The 12,982-nt window shown below is 39.3% G+C and overlaps 1 protein-coding gene across 1 annotated transcript in view; it reads right to left on the bottom strand.

Moving 5' to 3' along the window:
* LOC136872044 (N-acetylneuraminate 9-O-acetyltransferase) overlaps positions 1-12,982 on the bottom strand; it is a 191,061-nt gene that overhangs the window by 151,672 nt on the left and 26,407 nt on the right. Inside the window, exon 4 of the mRNA XM_067145876.2 lies at positions 3,481-3,600. Coding sequence (XP_067001977.1) covers positions 3,481-3,600 — 120 coding nt within the window. The remainder of the gene's footprint in view (positions 1-3,480; positions 3,601-12,982) is intronic.

Here is a 12,982-nt window from a genome sequence, read left to right as displayed (position 1 = left end):
ACAGTGGTAATAACAAAGGCCAATTCTTCATCTGAGTCCACTGTCCTTGTTTGAAAATGCAAGACACCAGCTGAATGTGCAAACACAAACTGATATGATGAACTAGCTGTGTATAAACAAAGGAAGTTTATACATGTGGACACAATGTTAAATGAAACAGTATTTAACATTCAACAGTTAACATGTTGGTGGTGTCAGCAGTTAACATGTTGTTGTTAAATGTTGATCAGTGGAAACCGGCCTATCCAGCAACTCCATAACAAAAAAAAGTTTGGAATAAGGACTTAGGACTTCAAATAATGCACTATTCAAGCAGTTTTTCTGGAGCCAATATTTTTTTTTTTTTTTTTTTTGCTAGTTGCTTTACGTCGCACCGACACAGATAGATCTTATGGCGACGATGGGACAGGGAAGGGCTAGGAGTGTGAAGGAAGCGGCCGTGGCCTTAATTAAGGTACAGCCCCAGCATTTGCCTGGTGTGAAAATGGGAAACCACGGAAAACCACGGAAAACCATTTTCAGGGCTGCCGACAGTGGGGTTCGAACCTACCATCTCCCGAATACTGGATACTGGCCGCACTTAAGCGACTGCAGCTATCGAGCTCGGTGAGCCAATATTTGAAAACCTGAAATAAAACATTCAGGACAAACAAATAGGTAAGCACCCAAGTCTTACAGAGATGTGTACCCTAATGCTTAAAAATGTGAAGGTAAATAACATGGTAATTTTTCTATAGTATTCTTTGCGAGAAAGTGTATTATTGTTGCTTATTTTGATTTACTACTGAAAGTTCCCTATACAGTCCCATGTGGATTAATCGGAGCAAGGTTACTTTTTAATTCCCAACAGCGGCAATAGTGTGTTACACACTGCTTTCCCTCAGATACCATCCCATGTTTTCTGTGCTACTGTTGGTTCATTCTCTGTATAGTAATTGTTCCGTGTGACGACTGATTTACGTTAAAAGTGCACTTATTCGCATGTGTTGTCCCTCTGACAAATACTGACATCATTATTTTGCGAGATCCATACTATCCGTCTTCAACGGATTCAACTTCCACGAAGTATAGTGCAACTGAAACATTATTGCAGAAGATGTATATGACACAAAAAAAGATATCAACTAAACTCTGGTGCAGGCATTGTAAATTGAATTATTCAGCAGCACAAACCAACTAGCTCAATTTCACCCAGTAAAAAGGGAAAGCATGCCAGGGAAAAGAGAACTATGCCAACTGATGACCACTTTCTCCTCAGAAGAATGAAATTAATCCCAAGGCTCATACTTGTGGACTTGGCTCGTGAATTGGGTGACGGGCGAGATTAATGTCATCAAAGAATTCTAGCAGGTGGAAGGAAAGCCCACAAACTTCCAAAGAAACATCTTCTAATAGGAGAAATATGCAGTAAACATCTCTTGCAAGCACATAGTCATCAAAATTGGACAATAGCATACTGGAAGAAAGATCCTTTAGTCACTTTGAAGTTCAATGTGTGTGCCAAGCATGAATGAACTGACATATTCAGCACATTAGCAACAGACCATAAAACACCTTGTAAAGAAAATGTTTTGAAGGTCAGGGATGGAATTTTTCAGCAAGACTTGGCTCCAACCCTCCTTCAAAGAAAGTGAAGACTTAACTGTTCCAAGAAATTATGCATGACAGAATCTTTAACTGCACTGTATAAAGGGGAAAAACATAAGAAGGAACATACAATAGGATTAACAAAATGACAGGTCAGTGTAGAAAGAGGGAGCAACACTAAGACGATGTGTGTGGTACTATGACGATAAACTTTAAAATATTTGCTCGCAGCTTGTGGAATCTGTACAACTTAAAAACAAAAAGGACATACTAGCTATCAGGAAAGATTAAAGGTATGTAGAAGATGAATCAGGAGATAGAAGAATATGGAATGAAAATAAGTGTGGAGAAGAGTATGACAGAAGAGATGACGAGAGGTAATAGAGAAGGAAAAGGGAATATTGAAGTAAATGGAAGACCATTAAAAGTTGTAAACAGCTTCAAATATTTGGGGAGTATACTTGCAGAAGATGAGAAAATAAACAAAGAATTAGAAATAGAATCCAACATGCCAATGGGTTTTTCCAATGTGTGAGAGGTATAGTGTGGAAGTGAGACATCCCAGAGAAATGCGAGAAAATTCTGTACTCAATGTATTACACACCAATTTTGACATACGCAGCAGACACAGAGGTGCCAACTGTTACGGATTATCCGTAATTATTACGGATTTGCCCTGACGATTACGGCATTACGGTCCAAGGGTAAATTATTACGGAAAAGCGACATTATAATGAAAGTATAATATCTACGGAAAAAAATAAGGAAACAAGGAGAATTGAATCTTTTAGAGCATTGGTACTCGACTCTCTTCGTTTCAAATTTTGTGAGTTGGCAACAATACTTACTCGATCGTCACTTCCTTTCGCTACACGCGAGCCTCGTGAAATTCATTGCGAATGAAGTAACTCTACTCTCCTATTCACTAAAAAATGTAATCTTGTATTATTACAGTTTTAAGTGTACCTGACATTAAGTCTCCCACAGAAAGAGTTTTCAGTGTTAATAGGAAAAAACAGAATGACTTCAGGCCTACAATAATCACATCTACACTGGAATCGCTTATTGTTCATGAGGTGAAAATGTCCTCACAGGGGGGGGAAGAATGCTACGAGAAAAATCCCACACAAAAGCACCTGCTGCGTGGGGAAACAAGTAACTAAGAATGTTTTATGACAGAACTCGTAATGTGCAAATTTATGGTGTAATAGGATATATCTTAGAATAGATTGTTGTTGGGAAGGGCAAAGAGGGTGTCATTATCCAGAAGGGATGCGTGTGCTTTGGATTTGACTCCAAATTTTTTCGGAGGGTAGAGGAGGGGAATTACGGAAAAGCCATTTCAAAGGTTGGCACCTCTGCAGACACATAGGCAACAACAAAACATGATGAAAGCAGAATTCAAGCAGCTGAGATGAAATTCCTTAGAGGAATAATTGGGAAAATACAAAGGGATAAGACCAGAAACATAGAAATCAGAGAGAGAATTGGCTTCCCTGAACTGCAAGACAAGATAGAGACCAGTAAGATGAAATGATGATGATGATGATGAGAATGGAAGAAGACAACTGGGAAGGCCCAGAAACGGGTGAATGGAAACGGTGAAGGAGAGTATAGAGAAGAGAGGAGTAAAAGTACAAGAAATATTGGAGGAAGGAAGGGAGAAAGGAAGAGACAGACAACTGTGGAGGTCCTTGATTCACAACCCAACCCAGAAGACTGGAAAAAAGGAAAAGAAGTACAAAGAAAAAGAAAATGAAATGTGTATTTAATTGTCATGCTTTGATTAATTCATATGAGACAGTACACTTACTATGGTTTTAAAAGGGTCATTCCAATCCTGAAGAAAATTCTCTAGATTTATTACAGTAATACCTTAGATCAGATACGTACCAGCACCAAACGAGTAAGATTGACTGTATAATCTTCAAGGGCTTGAATGGAAGCATTGGATTCTTTGATTGACCACGTTCCACATCCCGCAACGACAACACTAGGAGGTTCATCTTCTTTCTGAGAAAGTAAACCACCTTCATGATGAAAAAAAATTGATAAATCATCCAATCAAACCATACTTAAAGTAACAAGGTGAAGTTTAACGAATGTGAGGTCAATTGACAGTTAGGGGAGGGGAAGGGGGATGTTGATCCATGTGCTATTCTACGGTACAAACATACATACATACATACATACATACATACATACATTACAGAATGTTACACCTTTCAGTATTCAGCCTGGAACCCTCTGAGAAATAACTAATGAGGGAAGTATCTGAAGGCTATGAAAATGAAAATGATAGGAAAGCTTGAATATGGTCACTGAAAATTGCTGTAGGATTGTTTTCCAAGTAAAATTGTGCATCTGATCAAACAAGTAACTTCCAGTAGTTGCGGATAGCAACATTATGCTATGACATTTGGTCCCGATGTTGAAAATGACAGGAAAGTACCCTACAGAAATGAATTATAGTATCAATAAAATAGTAATACATAAAATGAGATTAATGAATATTAAATTTTCACGACCGCACTGTAATAGAAATCCACTTTCAACCTATTAGGTCGTGTTACACACATATAGTACATGTTGAAGAGATGTTAAGTACAGAATAAAAATTGCCAACTGGACACCAGTGGGATCCGAACCTGTCGCTTACCGGCCGACGCGAAATTGGGGGGTTGTGGGTACATGACACGACCTAATAAGTTGAAAGTGGATTTTGATTACAATGCGGTCGTGAAAATCAATATTTATTGACTTGACCTACAACGGGCAACGTGCACACACTCTATAGTGTGATAGCAGTAGTGCCAGACCTGCAGCTTAGATCTTTTCCAACAGAAAAAAATAATATGACCTAGGTCACCACAGTTCAATTGGTAGAGCAAATGATGCAACGCAGGTGGTTATGGATTCGGACCCCACTGGTGACCGGTTGGCCATATTTGTTCTGTACTTAACATCTCTTCAACACGTACTATCTGTATATAACACGACCGAATAGGCTGAAAGTGGATTTCGAAAAGGAGATTACTTACCTACTGTATACTCAAGCGTCGATATGGACGAGATGCGTCTCCATACCTCTCAAGTCAATATCAAAATGAAGATGGGTTTTTTAATGAAGTGTACGATGCACAAAGCAGCATAACAATGAGAATATTTGATAACAGCCACATCTCTGAACATACCACCTTCATTATTGACCAAACAAACGGAATGTTAAGCGGGGAAAGAGGATGGTCTAGGGAGTGGTGATAAGGGTGCAGGGATCTGGAAGTCAAGTAGGGATGACATAAAAATGTTAAGTGTTGAACTGTAGAAGTATTGTAAAGAAAGGAATAGAATGAAGTAATTTAATAGATATATATTTATCAGATATAATAGGAGTTGAATCATGGCTGAAAATGATATGATGGATGCAAAAATTTTCTCACGGAACTGGAGTGTGTATCGTAGGGATAGGATAGGAATGGTAGGAGGGGCAGTATTCATTCTGGTGAAAGAAGAATTAGTAAGCTACGAAAAAGTTAAAGATAACAAACATGGAATTCTACGTGTAAGACTCAAATAGGAAACTTATTGTCTTTGGAGTGTACAGACCGGGAAAGGGTAGCGCTGATGCTAATTCAGAATTATTTGATAAGATAATCAGCTATGTGGGAAACAATATGGAAATGAATGTGATTGTAGCAGGAGATTTCAATTTACAAAATGTCAATTGGGAAGGTAATGCGAACGAAGGGAAGCACGACCAACAATATGCGAAGGACAGCTGATTCAGAAAGTGATGGAACCAACTAGAGCGAAGAATATTCTGGACGTGATGCTGGTAAAAGCAGATGAGCTCTATAGAGAAACCGAAGAAACAGATGGTATTACTGATCACAAAACTGCTTCTGTCATAGTTAAATATAAATGTGATAGAAAGGAAAGTCTTTAAAGTACGTTTATTAGGCTGTACCATATGGGTGATAAAGCAGGCATGAAGGAGTTTTTAAAAAGTAGCTATGATCGGAGGAAAACGGTAAATAAAAAATGTAAACAAACTCTGGGATGGGTTTAAAGCAATTGTTGAGGAATGTGAAAACAGGTTTTCACCTTTAAAGGTGGTCAAATTAATTAATTTCATGTGGCTATTTCTAGCCGAGTGCAGCCCGTGTAAGGCAGACCCTCCGACGAGGGTGGGCGGCATCTGCCATGTGTAAGTAACTGCGTGTTATTGTTGTGGACGATAGTGTTATGACTGGTGTGTGAGTTGCAGGGATGTTGGGGACAGCAACAACACCCAGCCCCCAAGCCAATGGAATTAACCCGGCCACGAATCGAACCCGGGAACCTCTGAGCCGGAGGCCAGTACGCTGACCAATCAGCCAACGAGTTGGACTTCAATGATGGTAAGGAATGGTAAAGACACACTTTATTATAACAGAGACATAAAGAGACTACGAAGGAGTTGCAGACCGGAAAGAAATAGAGTAAGAGTTGGCTGTGGAAGTAAGGAGAAATTGAAGGAACTTACTAGGAAATTGAATCTAGCAAAACAGTTAGCTAAGGATAATATGATGGCAAGCATAATTGGCGCCCATACAAATTTTAGTAAAAAATGGAAGGGCATGTAGAGGTACTTTATGGCAGAAACAGGTTCCAAGAGGGACATTCCAGGAATCATTAATGAACAAGGAGAGTGTGTATGTGAGGATCTTCAAAATGCAGAAGCATTCAGTCAGCAGTATGTAAAGATTGTTGGTTACAAGGATAATGTCCAGACAGAGGAGGTGGCTAACACTAAAGAAGTATTAAAATTTACCTATGATAACAATATTTGCAATAAGATACAAAATTTGAAAACTAGAAAAGCGGCTGGAATTGATAAGATTTTGGAAGATATACTACAGACAATGGGTTGGGATACAGAACCATATCTGAGGTACTTATTTGATTATTGTTTGCATGAAGGAGCTATACCAAATGAATGGAGAGTTGCTATAGTAGCCCCTGTGTATAAAGGAAAGGGTGATAGACATGAAGCTGAAACTTACAGGCCAGCCAGTTTGACGTGCATTGTATGTAAGCTTTGGGAAAGCATTCTTTCTGATTATATTACACATGTTTGCAAAATGAATAACTGGTTCGATAGATGGTTTAGGAAAGGTTATTCCACTGAAGCTCAACTTATAGGATTCCAGCAAGATATAGCAAATATCTTGGATTCAGGAGGTCAAATGGACCGTATTGCGATTGACCTGTCAAAGACATCTGATAGGGTGGATCATGGGAGACTACTGGCAAAAATGAGTGCAACTGGACTAGACAAAAGAGTGAATGAATGGGTTGCTATATTTCTAGAACACAGATCTCAGGGAATTTTTTTTTTTTTTTTTTTTTTTTTGCTAGAGGCTTTACGTCGCACCGACACAGATAGGTCTTATGGCGACGATGGGATAGGAAAGGCCTAGGAGTTGGAAGGAAGCAGCCGTGGCCTTAATTAAGGTACAGCCCTAGCATTTGCCTGGTGTGAGATCTCAGGGAATTAAAGTAGGCGAAGCTTTATCTGACCCGGTAATTAGCACACTGGGGCGAAACGCTGGCCACCAGGAATGAGTTACCTGGAAAATTTATAATGTCCAATAACGGACCAACTATATTGGTATTATAAATTTACTCATTCGGAACAAATATTTCAGGTTCCCTATGAGAATCAACATCTTTATCATAAGTGGTATGTTCCGAGCTTCCAGCGGAGAGATGGCGTGGAATAAGTTTGAGTGGTGTCTTTAAAAGTAGAAAGGATCACAATATAAAAATAAAGTTGCAATTCAAGAGGAAAAATTGGGGAGTTAGGGATTGGAATAACTTACAAAGGGAGATGCTCAATAAATTTCCAATTTCTTTGAAATCATTTAAGAAAAGGCTAAGAAAACAACAGATAGGGAATCTGCCGCCTGGGCGACTGCCCTAAATGCAGATCAGTAGTGACTGAACATCGTAGTATATTAAAATCTCAGAAATAGAACCAGCTTGTGGGTGGTTAGGCTGTGTGCATCTGCCGAGTTTCGCCCAGACGTGCCATTTGGGCTCATCAGTTGGATTGGCACGCCCCTCCAAGACTCTTACTGACGAGCCCAAATGACACGTCTGGGCAAAACCCTGCAAATGCACATGACCGAACCACCCAAAAGCTGGTTCTATTCCTGAGATTTTAAGATCTGCAGCCATGAAAGCCACTGCTGGAATCATAGTACAGTAGAACCTCGATAATTCAAAATCGGTTAATTCAAAATCCCACCTAATTTGAAGAAGCTCTTGTTCCCGGAAACATGAGATACAGTTTTGTATGTTATTTAAATGATTTAATTCAAAATAAAGATAATTCGTAATTCGAAGTACAATGACGGCCCCATTACAAAATTCAGACTTTTAATTCGAAACTGCCTTTACATTTTAAAACAATAGTATGTTGCAAAGTAATATAAATTCAAAATTTATCTGCAACATGACAGAACGTGTGTTCCGGAACGTGGAGGGGTAGCTTTCTGCACTTACACTCACTTCGGTGTGTCTACAGTGTGCTTCATAATTGCTAAGTTGAATGAAATCGGAATTCTTTTGTATTCAACCTTTGAAGGAACGCCGTAATATCACGCAGCAGGCAGTGTGCAGAAAAACAGAATCCGCGAACGTTGGCGATGCCAACAGTTGACGAAAAAGCTTGGCTCATATAATCAATTCATAGGCATCGAACAATAGTGTCATTGCCGATGAAACTGCATGCTTTCTTTTAATGCCGAGCCCAAACGGTCTTATGGTTTTAAAGCAGAAAGTGTCACCGGGGAATCATACAAGGGTGGGGGTCATTGTACTGTGTTGCAATGCGCACGGAAGCGAGAAACTTTATCGCTTCGTCATAGGAAAGCCACAATGTTTTAAGGGCATCGGGCATTTTCCATGCAAGTACAAGACATCTAAAAATGCAAACAGTACAGTAATCCAAAAAATAATGGATTTGCACAGGGGAACCAGGATAATTTATCCTCGTTTTGAATTGTGTGATTTTTTTTCTTTTGTTGCGTGAGGTTATGTTTGTCAGTGATTTATCCAAGTGCATTATTTTAACACTGTAAAAGCACCTTGTCGGATACATTTCGGAAATAGTTTTCTCTCTGGCATTTGAAAGGTTTAAACTGTGAATCGAGGTGATTGCATGCATTAATGGGTCTTGGGTTACTTTGTGTTGCGGCAAGTGTTTACATTTCTGAAGTACGAGAGAAGTGCCATGGCAGGAAATCATACAAGGATAGAGTCATAGGAAAGTTTGATTAGCCACAATGTTTTAAGGGCATCGGGTACTTTCTGTGTAAGTACAAGGCATTAAAATGCATACAGTACAGTAATCCAATGAATAAAGCACTTGCACGTGGAAGACAGCATAGATTTCTCCTTATCTTTGAATCGTGCTTTTTTTCTTCTTTCTTTCGTTGTGTGAGGTTGTGTTTGTCAGTGAGTTATGCAAGTGCATTATTTGAATACTGTAAATGCATCTTCTTGGATATATTTTGGAAATAGTTCCTTTTCATGGCATTTGAAATGTTTAACTGTGAATCAAGGTTAACTGCATACAGTAACATGCCTTAGAATTTGTAACGTGGCAAGGGTTGGCACTTCTGAATTACGAATTGACGGTTAATTCGAAATCACATAATTCGAAGTCCGATTTTTGAGTCCCAACGACTTCAAATTAACAAGGTTTTACTGTATATTGTTCCTAACTGCAACTACTTGCAACTACTTGAAGTTACTAGTCTGATCCAATCAATAATTTTACCTGAAAAAAAACTGAATAGCGGTTTTCAATGACCATATCTGAGCTTTCCTACCCTTTTTCATATCCTTCGGAGTGTTCAATCACAAATACTTCCTCGTAAGCAAGTCCACAATCCTCTATTCGCAACTAGCACTCTAGCCTCATCTAGTTCTGAAACTCTGACTTTCAAACGATTTAACACAAAGTCTAACCATCGTTGTCTATATCTCTCTCTGCTTTTCTTGAGCCCAACTTAGCACACTGAGGTGAAATGCTGGCTACCAGGAATGAGTTAGCTGGAAAATGTATAATGTCCAATAATGGATCAACTATATTGGTATTATAAATTTACTCATTCGGAACAAATATCTCAGGTTCCCATTGGGAATCAACATCTTTATAACATCCATGGCCAAGTACATTATTCACATAAATAACCAATCTTCATTAATTTGCCTCATACAAGCCGGTACATACACACAGCTTCATTCATCGAGTTCATTCCTAAATTCCTTTATCGTTTAACTGCAAGTGCTCTCCTGCCACTGTTTCTACCTACTTGTAACTTTCTGCTATTTGAAGTCTGTTACTTCTAGCATACGAATAACATTTCATGATTCAACCCACTTTTCACTCCCGTACAGCAGTGCCAACCCGTAAACAAGAGTGAAGTAAGGCTTCTGCTGCTGATCGATCATCAGTCACCACTTATCTCCATTTAGGGCAGTCACCAGGTGATAGATATCGCACCAGTTGTTTACCTAGTCTTTTCTTTAATAATTTCAAAGGTTGGAAATTCATTGAAAACTTAAAGTACAGTAGAACCTCGATTATACGTTCCTGGAAACTACGTTTTCCCGTATTATTTGTTCAAATTACGTGGTCACGCGAGCATCCTAATTAAATCAAGTTGTAAAAATCCTGCATTATCCGTTCCTCGAAGAAAGAATTTCCCGGATCAACCGTCCAGAAATTTCAGTCACATCAATGCTAAATCCTCGATCACGCATTTTTCAAGAAACTGTATCTTACGAAAGGACGGTTACGGCATACTTACGGATCTTGGTGTTGACGTCCCGTCACTGTGGTAATTTGAAGAAGTTGTACTGGAAAAGCGATCGCCGGTGAACTTGCATAAGGGATCATCTTAGCACCGCATTCGGGTAGTATTGTTTAGAGAATCCTCGGAAGTCATAAAGCAGAGAGTGCCCACGACAATTGGAAGGAGACAGAGCGCATTTCGACAGCTCTACATGAAGACAGAACGAGTTTCGTCAAATGTTCGTACTTGCAAAACGTCTACATTATGTCCAGGGTTAGATGTTTATATTTTTACTTTTTTCGAGTGTGTCACCGAACAGGTTTTCGGCATTTCCTTCCGGGCACTGTATAGCCACTGGGCTTTCAAGCAGGAATCGAAACTGCTCCTCCTTAAGTAACAAATATTTAGTATTTAAATATTATCGTATACGATTATGTTATCGAGACCAGAACAGATGTTGCATCTTACATACAGTACATAAAGCCATGGGAGGTTTTGGAATTGCCTATTACTGTTTTCGTTTTAATATAAGACTGGGAATTTCACGTTTTTGTGTTAAAATGTTATAAAAGCTGCAGTCATTTTTATTTGCGCACGTTACATTTAAAAACTCTGTATAATTTTGCATTCGTACCAACTTGTACAGAGAGTGGGCTTTCCAGCTGAGCTCAAGGTTGTGAATAATTATAATTTTGGAAGTGTTAATGATATTTTTTCTCTTTCCAATTTGATTGTGATTAGTGACAGGCAGAACTAAATATAATGCATTCGAGAACTTTAGGATTGATACCGAAACAATATTTTCGAGTTCAACATAACCTTTAAAAGTCGATGTAGGCCCCCTAATTTACGCGATACAAGATTTCCATAAACTGACTAGGAACAGTATACCGGTGACCAAATAACAATGGAAGATTAAAAAAACAAAAAGATTTTGCCATCATGTTGGACGCTTTTCTAATGTGCTTTATTTTATTAGATTAGAGAATGAAAAATTACTTGTGGTCGATTGTTGTTCAGCTTGGCGTTATGGGTATTAATTAGATTTTTCGAAGAGTTTGGCTGATCAAAGTTGCTGAACTGAATGAAGTTTCCAAAAGAATATGATGAAGTTTTCAGAGGAAACTGACGAAGTTTCCCCGGTAAAACTGAATGTAAATTTTCGAGATTTTTAAGTCGTGTACCGGTAATTAACGTTTGAAGCCAGCCCCGTGGTCTAACTTGCCTGCCTCTCCCCCGGAGGGCCCGGTTTCGATTACTGGTCAGGTCAGGCATTTTTACCTGGATATGAGGGCTGTTTCCAGGTTCAGTCATTCTACGATTACCTTTAATTGAGGAGCTATTTAATGGTGATATGGCGACCCTGGTCAAGAGAGCCAGGAATAACGGCCAAGAGGATTCGCCACACTGACCATGCGTCACCTCGTAATCTGCAGGCCTTCGCTTGGTAGGCAGAAGGCCCATTGGGGCTATAGTTTGGTTTGGTTTGGTTTAGGGGCGTTTGTAAGATTATAAGTATACATATTTCAGTTTTGTGTTGTTTAGCCAAATTGTTGATGGTTCATTCGTTCCCGGATTTTCCGCTTTCCCGTGTTGTAATTTTTTTTCCGTGGTCCCTCCAAATACGGAGAATCGAGGTTCCACTGTATTCTAAACCCTACTGTAACTCCTCTTCCTATAGATGAATCTTTGCCCCAATTTGTCCTCTTGAATTCCAACTTCATCTTCGTATATTGATTTACCCTACTTTTAAAAACACTACTCAACCTTATTTGGGTACTAATGTCATTCCACGCCTTCTCTCCACTAACAGCTCAGAACGTATCGCTTTTGTTGAGCAACTTGTCTCCTTACTCTCACACCCACAAACTTAGGACACTACCACCGATCCAATGAGGCAAGTTCGCTGGCCTAATTATGAGAAAGTGATACAAGAAGGTACAATATTCTTCTTATTATTATTCTTTCCAGTCCATATATGTACACATAAAATGGACACTCCTGAGCTCACTCAGGACGAGCTTGTTTGACTCTGAGAGAGTATGTTCAACGTTCTTGCAACAGATCTAGCGGCACTTCATTTTTCCTCTCTCCGATGGCAAAAGCTTTCTGAACTAGATGGTGTTCATCACGTCTTCTGACATGGCTGTTGCTATTTTTATTTCCATCTTGCTGCTGATAGGAATATCTATAAAAGAACCTCGCACAGGTTCATTGCGCACGCTGTCATGCACAGTGATGCCCGCCTACCATCGCATGTGCATCTCTGTGACATGCATTTGATGGTCATGCTGCTTCTGTCTTGCCCAGTATTCGGAGCCGTACATCACAATAAAATTTAAAAAAATCATTGTCTGATAATTCTATAATAATACGGTACATGCCAAGAGGAGATGAATGCGCAGTTATAAAAACTACCATGTGCATCACAATATAAAACGGAATTTAAAATTAGTGGCTCGGGTAGTGAACGGAAATGGGTGGGGCTTTGAGAGGATGTTGGTGGAATGTTCTGAGTAGGGGCCTTAATGCATCACACACAAAAG

This window comes from Anabrus simplex, chromosome 1 (assembly GCF_040414725.1).
Source record: "Anabrus simplex isolate iqAnaSimp1 chromosome 1, ASM4041472v1, whole genome shotgun sequence".
Lineage (NCBI taxonomy): Eukaryota > Metazoa > Arthropoda > Insecta > Orthoptera > Tettigoniidae > Anabrus > Anabrus simplex.
This window is presented reverse-complemented; position numbering and strand designations above follow the sequence as displayed.